This window comes from Leptonychotes weddellii, chromosome 5, assembly GCF_054177405.1.
Source record: "Leptonychotes weddellii isolate Sample4059 chromosome 5, ASM5417740v2, whole genome shotgun sequence".
In the NCBI taxonomy this organism is placed as follows: Eukaryota; Metazoa; Chordata; class Mammalia; order Carnivora; family Phocidae; genus Leptonychotes; species Leptonychotes weddellii.
Window position 1 is genome coordinate 148,711,236 of NC_138373.1, and position 19,858 is coordinate 148,731,093.

Genomic DNA, 19,858 nt, shown 5'->3' on the forward strand with positions numbered 1-19,858 from the left:
ATTGAGGGGCTGGGTCATTTGCCCCAAGTCAGGCCGTTGATACGTGGCAGCACTAGGTTGAGAGCCCAAGGCTGCTGGTTCCAGAACCGTCTCCAGCCCGACCCACCTCCCCACTACACTGTAGGCCACACACCAAGCCCTCCAAGGCAGGCAGGGAAGATCCCTGATAAAACCTCAGGGACTTGTCATTTCTTGTGATCACTCGCCACCCTTAATTTTCCCCCAGAGGTCCCTGTTGCTCTACTCAGATCTGACCCCTCTGCACCAGAGCTGGGGTTCTGTCCTTTCCTGGGGACAGTGTTTTCAGGGAGGTGCTTTCAGCAGCCCAGACCAGCCCCTTGCCTCAGCTTCTCAAGACTGGCCCCATACAGGCTTGTCAGGGGAAGCAGTTTGCTTGGTATTCTCAGCCCTTTGCTCAGGACCCAGGACTGAGTTCTGGGCAGCCCGGATTTACAGCCAAGGGAAGCTCTGGATTAAGGGATCCCCTCAGCAGTTGCCCGTGGCTCCCCAGTGGTCATTCTGGTCATTTGAATGACCTTTGGCCTCCCCACCTTGCCCTGTCTTTGGGAACTGTCAGTGGGCCTCCGAGGGCCCAGGGATGCCCTCTGCACACCACAGCCAGGTCAGATCTGAGAGGCTGGCCTGGCTCGGTGAGGTTGCTCAGCCCTGCCCACTGACCAGAGGCAGCCTGGGCTATGAGCTGCGTCCTTAGTCTGAGCAGTCTGCACTCCCAAGCTCCGGTGCTCAGGGACCAGCAGCTCACGGTTGCCATGGAGTTTGGGGCACTGTGAGGCCGCTGTGTGGGTGGAAGCTAATGAGTCCAGTGGGATTTGCAGCCAGGAGGGTGGCCCGCCCGCCAGGCCCCAGCAGGCAGCACACGGGCCGTGCCAGAGAGCCCCTGGCACTTGGCCTGGCCCACCAAGCCTGGCTGAGGCTCGCTGTTGTGCCATCGCTCCTTTCGGAAGCAGGGCCCTGGGTGGGGCAGAGAAAAGCATACCCGGCGCCTGCTCTCCAGAGCCCGCGGTCTCATGGGGAGACCGTGCAGTGCTAACCGCTATCCTGGAGGGGCGTGCCAGGCACTGTGGACGCATGCGTGGTGGCTGGCAACTCTGCAGAGGGTGCTCAGGGCTGGACCTCGGGGATGAGAGGCAGGAAGGCCGTTTCAGGCTATAGGAACAGTGTGTGCAAAGGCTCCGAGGCAAGGAGAGCATGAGATGCTGGGGGGAGGGCACATCCTGTACGTCCTCGGGTCATGGGTTCTCCTGCACGCCCTCCCTGGGGACTGGCTTCCAGCACAGCAGAAGACAGCCCACAGAGAGGAGAGTGCCCTAGCGTCGACTTCCTCTTTGCTTTGTCCTGCTTCGGAGTCCCTCCCTTAGGCCCCAGCTGGATCCCGCCATACCTGGAACAGCAAGGGCAGCGTTCATGGTGGCGGTGGCTTCTGTGTTTCAGGGTGAAATACGAAGCCCCCCAAGCAGCAGATAGTCTGGCGGGAGCCCTGGATGCCCGACAGCAGAACACTGGAGCGGTAAGCAGAGGGTCCTGCGGCCACTTTTTCCAGAAGGGAAGCCAAGGAATGCTTGCCCACCGGTGTCCCTGCCCCGTGTGCTGGGCCCTTTGCCGCTTATGTGGTAATTGCCATCACACAGCGGAGGCAACGCTCCGAGAGGTTAAGTCATCTGCCCAAGTTCACCCAGCAAGGAAGGGTTGGAGCAAGGACTCGGATGCACCTGGGTCTGGGCCGGGAAGCTGGACTCCCACAGCCTGGGTTCCCGTCCCAGCGCCATGGCTTGCTGGCTGTGTATCCTGAGGCACGCGGCTAACCTGTACGGTGGCTTACAGAAGGATGTGTGACAGGGAGTGTGTAAGGTGCTTGGCAGAGTTTGAGCTCCGTCAACACTCTACCTCACCGCCTCTCTAGAGCCCCGCTATTGGCAGGAATGTGGACACAGAGGACCAGAGGACAGACCCTAAAACTGCAGGGAGGCATCCAGGGGCACCATTTTAGTTCCCTCGAAGTGCTTGGCCACGTACAGAGTGAGAGCCACGTGCCCGGCACTGAGCGCGCTCTCTGGGTGGCCCCTCCCCCTTGGCAAGAACTCCAAGTCCGGTTCTCGTCCCTTTGAATTTGTCTCTGGATGCCTTTGGGGCGGCGAGAGTTCCTATTCCAGTAAGTGGACAGAGTGGCTTCTTGGGAGGCAGCTAGAAACGGCAGGGCCCAGGAATCGGAGAGGCAGGGGTGAAGGGCTGGCAGAGGAGAGGCCCGGGCACAGCACAGGTTTCTGAGGCCAGGGTGGGACTAGGTGACGGGAGACAGAGCCTGAGAGGCAGCAGGGACCAGAGGGCCTCTGGCAGCCAGGAGCACTGTGTGAGGTGGAGGCCATGGTCAGTCTTGAGCAGAGGGAAGGTTTATCTGTCCATTTTAGAAGGATCCAGCGTGGGAGGCTGGGAGAGCAGCTAGGAGGCGGAAGCTGCCCAGTATGCCAGTGGGTGGGGCGTCCCAGAGACTCACCAAAGGCGTCCCCAGCGTCTCAGGAGGCCTTCCCAAGTGAGAGCAGAGCAAGACGTGGTACTCTGTGGAGGCAGGAGCAGCTAGAACGTGACACGTCCCCCGAGCGTGCTGTGTGGCTGGCTCCAAGCAGAGCGCATTCACACCCGTGTCTCAGAGCCTCCGTGATTTTCCTTTGTAAGCGGTCATCTGTCCAGCCTGTGCCCTGTGCCAGACCCTCTACGTATCCCCCTTTCTGAGTCCTCACACAAACCCTTAGGGTGTGTTATTATCCCCTTTGACAGGTGAGAAAACTGAGATCCAGAGACAGGCCAGGGGAGGCAGCAGGTGTAACATTTTTAGCGTGGTACCTGGCACGTAGGGAGGCGTTTGATCTTCCCAGCGCTGCTGGGTGGTTACCCCCACCTACGGATGGGAAAACCGAGGCTTAGCATGGCGAGGTCCTTTGCCAAGATCTCACAGCCGTTGGTCTTTCTGGCTCCATGGCTGGAGCTGGTAGTAAGAGCCCCAGATGGCCTGCAGAGTTCTAAGGAACAGGGGGGAACACTCCAAAAAATCTGGCGCCCGGAATCCAGATGAATCCAAACACTCTGGAAGCCTGTTAGAAGCTCTTCCCTCTCGGGCCACCTGGCCTCTCATGCGCAGAGGCTAACTCCGTAGCCACCCCCTTCCAGTTGCAGATGAAGGAGCTGCTGCCCAGGACAGATGTCACTGGCCCAGGGCACACAGCGACTCAGGGGCACACGTGTCGGGGGCATGACAAGAACTAGAGCCCAGATCTCCTAGCTCCAACACGGCCTCACGGCCCCAAAGAGGTCACGTACACACAGCTCCACTTGCACAAGAGCGGAAGCTGCTAAATGATTGCTTATTCCTCTCTGATCCCTCGAGAGATTTAAGCGGCTTCCATTAGATCACGGTATGGTGTTCTTAAAACTGTCCCTACACACCTGCTCCCGACGTGGGTACGTCTGGCTGGGTGCTGGTAAGGCTTTCTCCCACCAAGCTGTCAGGCTGTGATTCCAAGCAGCCAGGTGCAGGGTGGCGTCCAGTTCCAGCTCTGGGGGCAGCCAGGGTTTGCCCCCAGGCTCCACAAGTCGCGGGGGTGTTGGACAGCGAGTGCCTGGCTCCAGGCCGGTCTGTCCAGGGCCGGGGAGGCAGGACTCTAGCCTGTCTCTGCACCAGTCATCTCTGGGGTTCTCGAGAATCCCGGTTGCCCATCGATACGCATGAGGGGACTGGGTAAGCCCGTGTTCTAATCCTGGGACACCCATCAGCATCGCTGCAGAGCCACCAGAGGGACTGACAGCTGCTTACTCCGCCCTTCTGGGCTTGCACAGGCCCGCCCCCAGGATCGTTCTGGAAAGGGAGGAGAAGCTTTGCCCAGCGTGTTCAGGACCCTGGGGTCCCAGGGCCGTTGTGGTTCATCCCACAGTGAGCCACCCTCTGCTGCTTCCGGTCCCCCCCCCCCCCCGCCAACTGCCCCCACAGCCCCAGCAGCTGCACAGGTGTGCGTAGGCACGTGCACGCCCACACCCAGACACTTGCGCGCACGGCCTCCTAAGGCAGCGATCGGCCTGCCGACCTGAGAGGAGCGTCCGTGGTGGAGAAGGCTGCCAACCAGCGGCCCTGGCCCTGCCCTTCCCACCACCCTCGGTGTGACCTTTCCTCACCCAGATGGGAGGCACCTGGATGAGGAGACAAGGCATGGTGAGGAGAGGCCAGGCCGGCCAGCCCAGAGAGCGGAGGCTGCCACTGGCAGGGCTCCCACCCAGTGGTGCCGTTGGCGGGGGCAGGACCGTGAGACGCAGAGAAGAACAAGGGGTGCTGTGGGTGCCCCCCCACCCAGCATCAGCACCGTCCCACGCCCTCTGCTCCTGCTTCCACGGCCCCTCGGTGCCCACTTCCGGCTCCTGCCTCGGAAGCCAGGCCCAGGTGGCCCGTCTGGCAGCCGGGAGGTGACTGGGGCTCGCCGGTTCTGGGCTGAGTGGCAGCAGAGAGCTGAGGGGGAGAGGGGGCTGGTGTGGGCAGCCCAGAGCACGTGCCGCCGCTGCCACTGCTGGGCAGGGGGCTTCGGCTCCGCTCCGGGCTCTCCTCGGGTGCCGGGGACAGAGCCCGCCTGGCTGGGGAAAGACTGTCAGTCTCCCTCTCTTGCCTGAAGGAGGTGAATCGTAACTAGGGCTTCTCGAGCACCCCCTCTGTGCGAGCCCTTCTCTCCATCGCCTCCTTTCATCCCCGCAGCGGCCTGGCCGGTAGGTTCCGCGTCACGGACCGAGCCAGACTGCGGTCTCTGACTCTGTCCCCAAACCCCCCCCCCACTGGGTTCTCCCAGTGTAGACGGAAGCCCCCCGCCGCTGTGTGCAAGCCTCGTGGCAGAGCCCGTGCGTCGGCAGCACAAAGCGAAAGGCCCCGTGAGTAGCCACAGCACCTGAGTGCACCAGCCTGGCCTGGTCTGGTCGTCTGGGCGCATCCCTGCGCTCTGGTGCTTCTCCGCCCCTTCACACGGGAGCTCTGAGTCTGCAGAGGGGCCGCGGGGACAGAGGCTGGCTGCTCCAGCCCCGCAGCCGTTCCTACCCCACCCCTGATGGCCGGCCCCTCCCCGGGCTTCAGATACTCTTCCATCAGCTGCTCCTGAGCAGCTGTGCTTAGGCCCGGCCCTGATGCCCGGCACCTCCTCAGCGCCCTTGGCATGAGGCAGCAGGGGGGGGGTTCCGTTCTTTCCTCATGTCCGTGCTCCAGCTGTTAGGAGCCCCCTTCCTGCGCCCTGCCTAGCCTAGTGGCCCTGTAGCCCCCTTGCCCACAGCCCAGCCCAGCAGGGGAGGGAGCTGGCAGGAGCCATGGTAGAGGGGTTACCAGGATCTTGACCTCCCCAGAAGGGTGTGTGGTATGTGTGGCCCCATGTCATGGGCGGGGGGGGGTGACAGCTGTAAGCCGGCCAGCCAGTGGGCTCCAAGCTGCTGAGGCCTTCCATCTTGGCGCCCAGTGCTCTGCCCCTCACTGCCTCACCCTCTGCCCTTCCTTCCAGATCCCTGTCACCCAGGCCTGCCTCATGGAGGACATCGAGCAGTGGCTGTCCACGGATGTGGTAAGCCAGGGCCCGCCCAGCCCAGGAACGGAGGCTCAGGCATATTCCTCACCCAGCTGACCGCGGGCTCCCGTTCGCTCCCGTTAGTCTCACGAGGAAGTAACTGTCACGGGGCAGGGCGAACAGCTGGTGGGGAGGGGAGCATCAGCGTGGGACACCTCCCACCGCCCTCTGGTGGGCACTCCCTTCAGAGGAGGGCCTGGGCCCTGCATGCCTCACAGCTGCTGGAGCGGACCCTTTCTGAGCCTGCCACCACTGTGCGTCCCCGGGAGTCTCGGCAGGCTGGAGGGAAGGCAGGCCAGGCTGAGGGTAACCGTGAGCACGCTGCGTCCTGCGCCTGCACCAGCCTGGGGAGCCCTCCAGCACCTGTCCGAGAGAAACCACCGGCAGCCCCATCTTACAGATCAGGAGGCTGATGAGCAGCCAGGAGGCCTGCTGAGCCCAGGAGGAAGCAGGGGCCCAGGCTGTCTGCAGAGCCCTACGGCCCCCAGGGATCAGAAGCGGTGACCAGCCTCAGCCCTCCCGTCCAGGGCTCCTTCCCCCGCATCTGCCGCCTCACCTTTGGGCAGCAAAGACCAAGGGCCTGAGCGCTCCCAGGCCCAGAGGCTGCCTTTTGCCGGCGGCCAAGACCGTGTTTCTGCCTGAGCTCAGGCAAGGGTCCATGTCGGGTGGTGGCACAAGGCACCCCCACCCAACTTTAGCCTGCGTGGTCTCCGCTTCTGGGTCCCTTCCCACCACAAGGCGAAGTCTGTCCACCCTCTACACACTGGAAGGAAAGGAACTGGTGTTTATTGAGGACCCATGGCACCCCACACACTGGGCTTGGCGTTCTGTGTAATATTCCATTTTAGCTTCCCGACAACCAATTTTGCCACGCAGGAAACTGAGGCACAGAGCAGTCAGGCAAAACCTAAGACTGCAGCTCAGGAAGGGGTGGGCTGAGGTTCAGGTCCTGGGCCCAGCCAGAGCCTGAGCCTGGCCCACTGGGGTTCAGCAGCCTGTGCCTGCCTCGGAGGACCACCCTGGCTAACCTCTGCCTCCTTCTGCATTCTCAGGGGAATGACGCAGAGGAGCCCAAGGGCGTCACCAGCGAAGGTAGAAGGCCCCAGCCCCCTGCCCCTCCTCCCCCCACCCCGGGGCCGCAGAACCCACCCTCAGCCCCTCTCTTGTTCCTCTAGAATTTGACAAGTTCCTGGAAGAACGGGCCAAAGCAGCTGATCGGTTGCCTAACCTCTCCAGTCCCTCGGCCGAGGGGCCCCCGGGGCCCCCTCGTGGCACTGCCCCTCGAAAGAAGACCCAAGAGAAAGATGAGGACAAGCTGTTTGCCTTATGAGCGTGGGGCCTGGCGCCTGCAGCTCAAGCCCCTGCTGCTCCCGCACCTCTTGGCCGGGGCTTCTTTCCCTCGTTCGGTGTTAAGGCTGCTTTGAGGATGGCTTGTTATCCCCTTCTCTCCTCAAGTATGGGCTGACCCAGCTGTGGCTGGGCCACGCTGCCTGGGCTGTGGAGAGGCAGCTGGATGAACTGGGGTAACGGGTCAGTTCCACGTTGGAATCTCGGCCGACTCCTGCCTCCTTCCCTACCCCGACCGACCACTACTTTGCTGAGAAGTGGGAGGTCCTGTGACAGGCCGACTGCTTGGTCGCCCCGGTGTGACTCCTTGCCCTGGGTGATCCCCTCCCTGGACCCATCCCCAGAGGGGCCCACACTGTCAGCCGAGGCTTCGGCTGGGGGCTGGGGACAGCAGAAGCTTCTGTCACAGGCCCTGGGCCATTCCCCGGCACCCGCCTCGTGGAGCCCAAGGGCTCTGGCTAGCTGTTGAGGGGGCTGCCAAGCTGCACGCTGTCCAGGTACGAAGCTGCATATGGTGGGGGTGAGACCTCCCCAGGCCGCAAAGGGGAGGCGTCTGGGGCTGCCTGGAGCACCTGTGACCCCCACGACCTCCACTGCCTTTTCCTGCAACCTTCCTCTCTTCCTCCCGGGCAGGGCTCCACCGGGCACTGGGCCCACCCACCTGTTGATCGATCCTCGTACTGGGAGAGGTGCCTTTTGTATCCCCAATTAAAGGTAGAAAAGCACCCTGCTAGTGACTCTGTTCATCTCCAGCTGGGAAGTGGCTTACGGGGACTGCTTTGGGCTGGGCTGGGGGCCGTCCAGGAGACGGGCACCTGCAGATGGTACAGGACGAGCAGCAGGACGGGGCATCCAGCAACACCTGTCACCGGGTACGGGCAGGTCAGCCACGATTTGCCCTGCCAGGAGGCCGCACTGCTCTCTGAGTGGCATCCCTCCATCCCAAGGGCACCTCCACCCTGCCGTGCCCCTCAGGCCAGCTCCTGCCTGGCAACAAGAAGCACGTGGGAGCAGGTGTAGACAGTGCGGGCATCCACGTGGGCTCGTGGAGGTGTCACGAAACGCCGGGGGAAGTAAAGTTAGCATCTCATCTTACAGATGCTGAGTCTGACTCAGTGGGTCACGTGAGCTGCCCCGGCCCAGAGAACACGGCAGAGATGCAGTCGTTGATCGTGTACTGGGCGTTTCCTCGTGCATCAGTACCTTGTCACCAATTTCCAGATGGCAGCACGGAGGCTCAGTTTGGGTGACTTGGCACACAGCTCGGGGAGCTGAGCCGCAGGCCAGGCGTAGGGTGTCCGTTCTTATTCGGTCATGCAACATGGCAGCTTGAGAGCTCCAGGTCTTGGGGAACCACCTTTCCCAGTCTGGAATCTCCACGCCAGGCTCCCCGAGAGTCAGTGCTTAAGGCGTGTGCTGGACCCTCATAGCCCAGCCCTCTGGTGGAGCAATTGACCTGCCTGAAAGGTCAGCCTGTGGGAGAGAGCACAAGTCAGAATGCCGGGGTCCAGAGGGGCCTGGGTGTGGCCCGGGTCTGTCTCTGAGCAGCCACGGGCTCCCATCTGTGACAGGCAGGCAGCACCTATGATGTGAGGGGTGGCCTGGAGCTGAGCGAGCAGGAGACCGGGCCCTGCCAGCCCTCCAGGTGGAGGTGGGGCAAGGAACTCCAGGGACAGCCCTAGGCCTGTCCATCCCCTGAGCAGGGGAGGCGGGGGTCTCCTTGTCTGGGCCAGGCTTCAGAGCTTGCAGAGAAGCCAAGCCTGGAGGCGGGTGGCAGCCGCACCCTACATCTGATTTCTTTCTCCAACCTAAACCACCTCTTTTTGGGGGCGATGGGGGAGCAGCTATGCCACTGCCCCGGGCAGCCAGCTATCAGCCTGGTCGGATGGCTTCGGTGAGCTAGAGGCCCCCTGGGCCCTCGCCATCCACTCATACCAGGCTCGGCTGGTCCAGACTCGAGCTGCCCTCCTGCCTCCTGCACATCTGAGCTGCGCGTGAGCTTGGGCAACGGGAAGGCTCTGGTTTTAAACAAGGTGTTAAGGGGCTCCTGGACACGGGCTAGTCCTCGGGCACGTGTCCCCCAGGCCAAGGTGTGGAGCCCTGCCAGCCCTGGCTAGGCTGCTCTGACTCACAGCTGGGAGGAAGCCAGAGTGGCTTGGCTTGGCCACTTCTGCTCCCTGCTTCCCCTCGGGCATCAGCACCCCCTCCATCCTAGCCTGCCCCAGCACTCCGAGGGGACCAGGTGTTGGCGACTTTGGCCTCCTCCAAATGGCCCCGGACGGCTTTATGTCGCTAGCCCCGCTGCCCCCTTGGGTCCGCGCTCGCGCCAGCACATGGTCTCCAGAGGCCCCCTCCTTGCTGGCGGCCAGCAACAACACGGCAGGCCACCGGCGTTGGGCACTGAGCTGAGCTGTGTGCCTGATTCCACGTGCGGGGAGAAGTTCACCTCCAGCGGCATACGAACCTTCTCCGGCTGGCCCCTGCATGGCCGAGGTCGGCGGCAGCTGCGGGTCAGACAAGAGTACTATGGCAACCATAGAGGACCACTCCCCTGCTCCTGGCTTGGCTGGACCGGTGACGGCCACACACACACAGACGCATGCCCGCTCACGTGGCAGGGCACGGGGGACACACGATCCTGGTGCTGCTCGCAGACCTCTGTCCCCAGGCCTGACCTCCCTCCCTCTCCCCTGCAGCTCCCCCAGCACTCCCCACCTCATTCAGCAGAGCCTGGGCCTTTCCACAGTCACGACAGCCCTGTGTGGTCGACGGTTTTGATCGCTGCTTACAGGTGGGGAGACTGAGGCTCAGGGAAGCAAGGACTTGCCTAGTCACCCACTAAGTAATGGAAGAGTCCTCTGCACTGCTGCCTTTCCTCCCTGCCCGACTCACCCCCCACTGCCTGCCTCCTCCCTCATCTGTCCCCCAGGTGAGTGACAGCACCGTTTCAGGGGTCCCCTGTGGGGAATGGTGATTTTATGGGGATCCAGGCCCCGAAGCCCAGGGGACCTTCTGTGGCTGGTGCCAGGGGCTCGTGGCCCAGTTAATGGCTAGAGCGGCCAAGTTGTTGGTTCTTTCCTGTGTGTGGGATCCCCCGAGCGCCGGCTGCACACCGGGCGTGGTTCTAAGCGCTGGGAGCACGAGGTGACCGGCCTGGTGGCAGGCCGGTGGGTCACTCGGCAGGGAAGGGGGCAACAAAGACAAATACAAAAGCACCACGTGCTGCTCTGGATGCAGGAAGGAGACTGATGCAGCGACAGGGCTGGGAGGCCAGGGACGGCCTGAGGCTGGACAGGTGAGCCGGGGCGGGTGGCAGGGCCCGGCAGGAAGGTCTCTGGGCTCCCCCTGCAGGGGGCAGCACTGGGGGACCCCCCCCCCCCCCACAAGGGCAGCCTCCCCGCAAGAGCCCGCTGCTGCCGCAGCAGGCTGTGTCTGAGGCCCAGGCCCAGGCCCAGGCTCCGGGCCGTCACTCGGCAGCGGCCGGAAGTCGCGCGGCCCCCCAGGAAAGAGGACCAGCGGCCGGCGGGGGCCACGGGGGCGGTGGGACAGGATTCATGAGGCACCAGCCGCTCCTGCTGGGCCCAGCTGCCTCGGAAGGTGGCACCAGGCCAGGGACACGGGGAAGTGGAATGGAGCCCAGCCCGCTGGCAGGGGAAGGGGCTTCCAGGAGGCGGCCCCTGGGGGCCGTGGGAAGCACACCCCAGAGCTGCTGGCAGGGCCTGCGCCCGCCGCGCTCCCTCCCGGCTTCCCGGAGCCTCCAGAACCCCACCCTGGGCTTCGACACTGACCTCCCTACCTGTCCCTCGGCCCGGTGTCGGCATCCAGCCTCGCCAACCGTCCTCACCGCAGATCCAGGCCGGGCTGCTCCTGAGCTCTGTGATCTTAGGCAAATTAGTAGCCTCTCTGTGCCTGCGTTGCCTCGCTTGTAAAACGGACTGTGGCCGTTGCTCTTTCGGGGGGCTGTGGTAAGGATTCACTGAGACGACAAGTAGCCCAGCCCCGTCAAAGGACCCCCTACGTACTGCACGGGGGAACCCCTTCCTTCCGGAACAGCCTCTGCTCCCGACACCCCGCCGGGGCACCGGCCCTCGGGCTCCCGGGTCATTCCAGGGACCGCAGCTCTCCAGGGCGCTCGCTGCCTCCAGGACAAGCCCAGTTCCTGCGACCGTGCCTTTGTGCCACTCACGGGCCTGGGCTGCCGCCCCAGGTGGCCGTGCGTGCTCAGCGGACGGTGGGTGGTTTGCAGAGCCCACCCCCCCGCCCCCCGCCTGTCTCGGGGGCTCAGGGCAGTGTCCCAGGGTGACCACGAGATGGCAGCAGCGCCGCATGCACCGGGCCTGCAGCCGCAAGTGGGGACAGGGTCCGCCACCGCCCAGGCGGCCCTCCTTCATCCCGGTGTTGACCCCGAGAGGGGCGAGGTGGCCGCCAGTTCCAGCACTGGCCCCTCCCCGCCCTCAGCGCCACCGCACAAGGGTCCTTGTCCCCGAATCCAAACCACGCAAACTCCCTTGCCCTCTGCCTCCGGCCCCAGGACACGGTCTCTGACTGGTGCGGGGCTGGGAGCCCCAGTGGGAAGGATCCTCTGTGGGTCTGGACAAGGGACCGCAGCCCTTCCATTCCGTCCGACTCACAGGGTCATGGGAAGGATTGGATGAGACCAATGGGGGGGGGGGGCAGCAAATAGCCCTGTCCTCTCTGAGCCCACAGAAGCTGCCGGAGCCTCCTACAAAGCACGGGGCGCTCTGGCCCCGCGCTTCCCACTGGCCGGGGTGTGCGGCTCGGATGGTGCGTGCCCGGTTCTGCCTGTGCGCGCAGAAACGCACGCGTTCGCACCGGCCTCTCCGATTACAGTCCAGCCACGCGGGATTCCTCCTGGCCTTCCCTTCCCTGTCTGTTGCTTCCTTCAACAGAGCGGAACCTGGCCCCCCACCCCCGCTGCCCCCACTGCCCTGCCCCGCAGGTGTCCTCCTCACCCTGCTTGGACCCCCCAGAGCCCCTGCACAGGCCCCGGCACCCCACTCCGGGCTGCGGCAGCCCACCCCGCACCCCGCCTGCCTTGCTGGGCCCCATCCCCATCTACTGGCTTCCAACCCACTGTTGGGTCAGGAGCAGAAGGAGAACGACGAGGACGTTTGCTTCTAAGAAGGATGGTCCGAGCAAGCCTCTCTGAAGTGACGTCCACGTCCCCACTGTCTCCACAAACCATCCGAACGTTTGTGCGGTTCTGGAATTTCCGCCCCCAAACTGCCTCTGCCTACCTCCTGTGTCAGAAAGCCCCCCAAAGCCCTGCGTTGTCGGCGCGTTAAGTAGGGTCGTCCTCACAAAGGACAACAGGCTGAGGGGCTTCAACCACAGCAAAGGTGTGTGTGTCCGCCCTGGGGGCCGCCGTGTCCCTGCGATCCCGCGGTCCCCGTGTGTGCAGTGTCCTAATGTCCGGCCAGGTCGGGTCAGGGCCCACCCTCATGACCTCAGTTAACCGTAATCCCCTCTTTCAAGGCCCATCGCCAAATACAGTCACATTCTGAGGGCCTGGGGGGCTAGGACTTCACAGATTAAATCAGGGGTGGGACACACTCAGCCCAGCAAGGTCAGATATACCCGAGCCCTCCAGGCCCGGGCCATTCTCCCAGGCCCACCTGCTCGGCACAGGGACTCGGGCTCTGCAGAAGGGTGACCCTGCGGAACACCCACCACTCCCCTGCCCCCCTCCCCTGGGACAGGAGTGGGGGTGGCTCGAAGGGCCATCCTTGGGCCAGACTGGCCTTGAGAGCCCAGGAAGGAGCCGCCAGTGGGGCCAAGGGCAGACCAGGGTTGGGAGAGTAGAGGAAAGGAGGTCACAGGTGCCCACATGGAGCCTGGGCTATGGCCTGTCCTTGTCCCCACGCCACCCAGTATATGTCTTAGAGCAGACCCAAGACCGTGAGTTTGCAGGGTTCGCTCCTGCCTACCCCGGGGCAGGACCCCACTTGGGGAAGCATCCTCTCCCCTCTCCTCTGACTCAGGGCTGTGGCCTCTCCCTGCCCCCGCCCTAGGCCACTCCACACCCCACTCCTCTTTCCCCCACTGTCCAGTCTGGCTCCATGCTCACGCGGCACCTCTGGACTTGGCTGACACCGGGAAGAAGTCCATACCTACCCAGGCCGCAAATCCCTGATAATAAGAGTCACAGCCGGCGGGGCCACTGTGATAGGGCCTCAGACAGGGAAACAGAGGCCCAGGGAAGGGAGGGGCCTGCCTCGGCACCGCGCTGCCTCCCCACCCAGGGCAAGGTGGCTGGAGGCTACCTTGTTCCAGCCTGGCCTGGGGCTCCTGGGTCAGGCTGGGGAACCACCTGCCGGGCAGGTCAGCAGCAGGCGTGGGAGGCGGGGTGGCTCTGAGTGACAAGGTCCCCGGGCAATCCCCCCTCGCTAGCATGCTGGGTGCCCACTGGGGAGCTTGGCCCGCTCTCTCGGAGGCAGGAGGGAAGTGAAACCCAAGCTGGGAACACGCTGGCACCCAAACCCTGGCCCCACCCCAAGCTAGCCCCCAGAAAGCGGAAGCAGCTGGTCCACTGAGGAGGAGGGCCAGGGGGCTGTTGATGCTCCCTGCCCTGGGGATGGCACTTGAGGCAGTGGGACCCTGCCCTCGCCACTCCTGAGGCTCCTGAGACGGAAAGAAAAGGACTCTTCATTTTAAAGAGGAGAGAAGTAAGGCTCGGGAGGGTCAGCCGACCAGAGCAAGGTCACACAGCTTGGGGAGTGGACAGGCCTTGTTGAGTGCTCTCTTCTGGGGAGAAAAGGTCCTTGCGGGAGTAGGGGTGAGGTGCAGTTTATTCCGGGGCTGGGGCTGCTTGGGAGCCAGCAAAGGCACAATGTATGTGAGCGTGTGTGTGTGTGTGTATGTGTGTGTGTGTGCATGCTTGCACAGGCAAATGCAGGTGGGGTCCTAAGCTGGGGGGCGGGACTGCACCATGGAGTCTGGAGAAGCTTCCTGGCCACCTGCAGGGAGGGGGGACTAGAGTGCAGACCTCCCACCGGACCCGCCTAGCAAGAAGGGGGGCTAAGGGCACTGGAAGTTGCTGTGCAGAAACCCTCCTTGGCACCTCCCCCTGCACCAGATTCCTCCAGAATGTTACACCCCAGAGACCAACTGGCCCAGCGGGGTGTAGACTTCTCCACCAAGGACCCTGGATTTGGAAGTTTTCTTGTCCGTTTTGGTTTGTTGTCTGTAAAACATTTTACAGTGCGTGGAGGAATTAATATATTTTTCTTTTCCGGTATGCATCGTCATTGGACTCTGTGTCCTGCGTGGCTCACCGGGCAGTTTCTCCTTCCAGCCAAAGCATTCCAGGCCGCCTTGTCCCTGGGAACTAGGGACGTTCGTCCAGCCCCACTGGGCCCACCCACCCAGAACCCCGACCCACACTGGCAGGAGCTGAGGACAGCTGGGCTCACCCTGGCCGGGGCACCACCATGGCTGCCACAGGCCTTGGCCTTACTCTTCATCGCACACCACCTGTCCGGACCACCCTGGCCTCTGCACTGGTCCCTCCACTCTGCAAACTTGGCTCTAGGTTGGGCACCTTGACTCTCAGATGAGCTACTGGTTCTCTCCCCTTGGCCCCGCCCTCCCCGGCACTTGGGGATCTCGGCTTTTAGCCTCCCAACTTCCAGCAGGAAGCCCCTCTCCCTCCCTCGCCCCCCCAGTTATTGTCCCACCAGCCCTTCAGCCGTGGCCGTGGCCCTGGCCGCGGCTGACCAGCTGAGGGTCAAGAGCAGACAGCGTTGGGCTGTCTCCCGATGCTGCAGCAGAGCTGGGGGGCCAGGAGGGGGTGGTCGAGCCCCCTAGGCTGAGCCAGCCAGAGCATTCTGTTCCAGCCCCACCTCCCTCCCTCGTTCATCTTGCCCTGCGGTCCATTCATCCAGCACAGACGCAGATGGAGCCATCCCTTCTTCCACTCCCCCACCCCCCCCACCCCCGTCCATCCAGAGCCTGCATGGACACCAGCCACACAGAAGACATCAAGGGCCCGCCAGAGAGGGGTGTCATGCAGCAAGAACCAGGGTGGCCCCTGCTGATGAGAGGCCCCTCCGTCTCCCTCCTCCCTGCCACAGCCCACCAGACAAGAAAGGGACCCGGAGGAGGACAGAGCCAAGGCGGGCGAAGGAGCAGGCACTCGACCCCCCATGTCCCTCCAGCAAGGCCCCGAAGTACTGAGGGGCAGGTAGGTGGGGGGGGGCGGCGGGAGGGGATGTCAAACCAGAGGAGGATGAGCTTGGGAAGGGAATTTGTCAAGTTTGTGAGTGACGAGAAAGTTAGCAAAACTGCCTGAGGCATCACAAAGGCTGCGGACGGGAGGCTGGGCCTGGATGAAGGCAGTGGTGGGAGAAAGTGAACCGCTGTCTGTCACCTTCAGGTTTGTGAACGATGACTCGGATGTGTAAGCGTGGGGATGGGAGGCTGGGGGGACTGGAACCACTTTGCCTGTGACAGGGAATCCCAGGTTTCCAAAACCACCTGCGAGAGGGGAGGAGGAGCCGAGGATGCAGGGAAGACCCGGGGAGGGGAGGGAACAGGGTATCCCCAAAAGGTCCAGAAGAATAGACCTATCGCAGTTGCCATGTGAAAGTGTCTCTGTGACCTCAGGATCTTTAGTAAATCCTCTGCTCACAAGTATTTGTCAAGAGTAGGATTGTGTAAATGGAAAAGGGGTGAAGTTTCACATCTGAGTCAGCACAGGACCAGCAGAATCACTGAGGAGGAAGCAGGAGCCGTGGGGGCAGGGGAAGTGGTGAAAACGTCAGCATCCAGGCTCTGAGAGATCTTCAGAGGGCTTCGGACTTGGACTTGGCGTGAAGCAAGGGGATTAAAGCATCAACTCTGCCCTCCGCACAACGCCTTCCTTACACGCAGCCAGAATAAATGTCAAAAGGCTAATCTGACCGGGTTTCACAAAACCCCCATACCAAACCCCAACACACACACACACCTAAAACCCTTCACTTGCTCTCAGGTTAGAGACCCACTTCCTAGCCTGGCCTCCCAGGCCCTGGGGTGGGGGTCAGGGGTGTCTACGCCCTGCCACATTCCAGATCTCTGCACTCTACACACACAGGCTGGCTTTCACACCTCAGACGGTTCACACCCTGACCACAGGGCCCTTGCACGTGCCGTTCCCTCTAGAACTGCCCTACTGACCCCCAGTTAACTAACTCACCCTTCAGGATTCAGCTCAAGACCAGTCACTTCAAACCTCCTGACCATGTCATTCCTCCATCTGGGAATTCACCTCCATGACTGTGCTGGCAAAGAGGAATGGCATAAACCACAAGATAGCTTAGCGTCCACACCTTAGACCAATCCTGATTCATGCCCTGGCCCTGGGCCCACCTTCCCTGAGCATGTTTTCATCTGAATCCTGAACAACTTGGGAGTCTTGTCATCAAGGGGAAGGGGGGAGGCTGTGGAGTAGAAAACCAACATTATCCCTCAGATTACCATACACTACATATTCTCCTACTCCTTGCAGAAGTGGAGGGGGCTATTCGACGTTTCTGGAAGGTGAGGCATGGGCAAGGAGCATGAATGAACTTGCCACATCTGGGCGCTGGACCCAGACTGGCCTGATGTGTGACTGGGGTATGTGTGAGATATAACGGAGCCTCATTATTGGGCAGCTTGTTTGTAACGCAGGTAAAGTGCAGGTCAAATCATGTCCCCTGGGACACAAAAACCCCCCACTTGGCAAAACTTCTCACCTCAGCAACAGGTAAGGCTTTTTGTCTCACCCTCCAAGAGAAACCTGGTAAGGACAAGTTCACAGTCATACACTGGTGGTGCCATTCTGCTAGTTAAGTCAGTCTTGGCTTGCGTGCCTCCAGTGATGGGATACTCACCACCTCCTATGGGAACCCTTTTCACCAACGCCAACCCATCAATGAAGCCATAAACTCTAACTGACATACTGTTCAATGTGTACTTTGTCTCAGTTTGGGATGATGGGAAAAGTACAGGAGCCTGATGGTGGTGCTGGTCACACAATTGTATGAATGTCTTTAACGCCACTGAACTACATGCTTGAAAATGGTTAAAATGGTGAATTTTATGTTATGTGTATTTTACCACAATGAAAACAAAAAACAAAAAAACCACCACCTCTGGGCTTCACAACCTACAAGCTGTGTGGCTTTGATTACTTAAGTAACCTTTTTAAAGGTCACTTAAAAAAAAAAATCGAGGGCACCTGGGTGGCTCAGTTGGTTAAGCGACTGCCTTCGGCTTGGGTCATGATCCTGGAGTCCCTGGATCGAGTCCCGCATCGGGCTCCCTGCTCGGCAGGGAGCCTGCTTCTCCCTCTGACCCTCCCCCCTCTCATGTGCTCTCTCTCATTCTCTCTCTCTCAAATAAATAAATAAAATCTTTAAAAAAAAAAAAATCGAACTGGTGGTTAGGGCAAACAGACACACCCCACCCTCTTTGATCCTGATTTGCCTTCTTCAGTCTTGTTCCCCCAGCTCAGAAGGCCGGGCTCAGTATTCCCAGCGTCCGTCCGGCCTTGTCCCCGCAGGGGCTGCCGTCGCTGTGACCCTGCCCTGCTCTGTGCTAGGCTCTGAGGACCCAGCGAGGAGCAAGCCACAGCCCTTGTCTTCCCAGACACCCAAGGAATGAGCAGATTTTTCTTTCCTTTTCTTCTTTAGTCGAAGCAGGGCTCCAGTCTCCATGAAACCCAGACCAGCCACTAAACTCCCAAGGGACTGGACCATGATGACCCGTCCCTGAAGACTTCACTCGGCTGGAATGATGACAACAGCGCAGATGACACTGGTCCCCCGAGCGCTCGGCACACACAGCGTTGGCAGGATGAAGTCTGTGGCCCCCCCGGGGAAGGCCGGGTGACACAGGGCAGCTTGGGGACGTGCCAAAAAACAGAAGGCAGGAATGACCATCTCCGAAATCCCCTCTGGGATCAGCCCCACCTGACCCCCCCGCCAGGAATCACAGACCAATCAATCAGAGAAGCAGCCGGAGAGCTGGAGGGAACCCAAACCCCAGAGGCCTCAAACTGGCCGCCGGAGGCCGTTTCAAGTCCTGGAGCGGTTTTTTTTCTTTTTTCTTTTTTTAAAGATTTTATTTATTTATTTGACAGAGAGAGACACAGTGAGGGAACACAAGCAGGGGGAGTGGGAGAGGGAGAAGCAGGCTTCCCGCCGAGCAGGGAGCCTGATGCGGGGCTCGATCCCAGGACCCCGGGATCATGACCTGAGCCGAAGGCAGACGCTTAACGACTGAGCCACCCAGGCGCCCATGGAGCGGTTTTTTTTCTAATGGAGTCTATTGCCAGTGTTTGAAAACCAACGTGACATTTCTCATTTCTCTTTTTAAAAAAGAAAAAAGAAATAAAAGGGGATGTCTCACGTGGCCAAGAGCTGGCTGGAGCTGAGTTCCAACTGCCCCTGACTTGGGGCACGTGGGCCCCACTGGCTTCCCTCACTCACGCTGCCCGTCGGGCCCCTGGAGGCCTCCGACGCGGCCCTCCTGACAGAGGACCTGGAGGCGGCCCAGAGGGTGAGGGACTTTCCCCAGTAACTCATCGGGGACCAAAAAGGTCTGGACTCTCGGGGGGCCACCCAGCACCCACTCCAGTCCTCCAGAGAACCTCTGAAGGAGCCCTGCCATGGGCGGCAAGGTGGGCTCACCTGTGTGGCTCGCTGGGAAACCTGAGGAGCCAGCCGGGCCAGGCAGGCTGGGGGGTCAGGGGGGACCCCGGTCAGCCACAGACCCGCTCCCCTCTGGGGGGGTCGGGGGAAGACACACAGTGAGCCACGGGCTTCATCCTTCGCCAACATCCTGTCTCCCCTGGTCTAATCCTGACCCCACGTCTCTCCCTGTCCGCTCTGTGGGCCCTGGTTCTTCATCTGTAAGATGGGGGGGGGGGTCCCGCTGCGGCGGGCAGAACCGAGGCCCCTCCCAGATAGGTTTGGAAGCACCAGGCGGACTGTTGGGTGGCCAGGTAGGCAAGGTGAGAGGCATGGGGGGGGGGAAGAGCGGGGTGGGGGCGGGGCTGGTGTGGCTGCAGAAAGAGGAGGGGGAGTTGAGGCAGCCCTCGGAAGGGAAGGGGGAAGCTGGGAAGGGAGCAGCATAGTTGAGGGGCCGCAGGCGGGTGGGCTGGGTGATGCTGAGGTCATAAACAAGCCTCCCCCCTCTACTGCTCCAATAACAAAGCGTTTCTTTTTTTTTCCCTCCCAGTTTTATTGAGATGTAATTGACCTAGAACTTTATACTAGTTTAAGGGGCGCGATGCGATGATTTCATATATGCATACCTTGCGAAATGATCACCACAAATGTAGTTAACGTTCATCACCTTACAGAGTTATCTTTTTTATTTCTTGTGTTGAGAATTTTTTTTAAAGATTTTATTTATTTTTCAGAGAGAGAGAGAGCAAGCACAAGCAGGGGGGCTGGCAGGCAGAGGGAGAGGGAGAAGCAGGCTTCCCGCCGAGCAGGGAGCCCGATGCGGAGCTCGATCCCAGGACCCTGGGATCGTGACCTGAGCCGAAGGCAGACGCTTAACGACTGAGCCACCCAGGCGCCCCTGTGATGAGAATTGTTAAGATCTGCTCTCTTAGCGACTTTCAAACATACAAGACGGGGTTGCTGACTGTAGTCGTGGACGACATCCCCAGGAAAGGGTGGTCTTCTGTGCACACGTGTGTCCATGGCGGGCTGGCAGGGAGAGACACCTGGGGACCCAGGCAGGGGGAAAAGCCATCATCCGAATGGCCTGTTCCAAGCCAGAGGACAAGAGCCATGCAGGGTCTCATACTGGCCACAGGATGCTCAGGCCTGAAATTTGACATGATTCCTCCTCCCCCAGGGGAGGCAGGAAGTGCAACCCCATCCTTCACCAGGGGTACATGGAGAATAATGACCCCC

General features: G+C 61.3%; 1 protein-coding gene and 1 long non-coding RNA gene across 2 annotated transcripts in view; both read left to right on the forward strand.

Annotated features, from left to right (window-relative positions):
* The window catches only part of TOM1 (target of myb1 membrane trafficking protein), a 36,194-nt gene extending 28,525 nt beyond the window's left edge, over window positions 1–7,669 (forward strand). Inside the window, exons 12-15 of the mRNA XM_006745590.3 lie at window positions 1,453–1,528; window positions 5,535–5,594; window positions 6,650–6,689; window positions 6,773–7,669. Of these exons, the coding sequence (XP_006745653.1) occupies window positions 1,453–1,528; window positions 5,535–5,594; window positions 6,650–6,689; window positions 6,773–6,927 (331 nt within the window). The 3' untranslated portion in view covers window positions 6,928–7,669. The remainder of the gene's footprint in view (window positions 1–1,452; window positions 1,529–5,534; window positions 5,595–6,649; window positions 6,690–6,772) is intronic.
* Window positions 7,670–13,484: 5,815 nt separating this feature from the next.
* LOC145721904 (uncharacterized) lies at window positions 13,485–18,926 on the forward strand. Its single transcript, XR_014145919.1, has 3 exons — window positions 13,485–14,496; window positions 14,913–15,147; window positions 17,621–18,926. It is a non-coding gene; the product is annotated as an uncharacterized LOC145721904 (long non-coding RNA).
* Window positions 18,927–19,858: the final 932 nt, after the last annotated feature.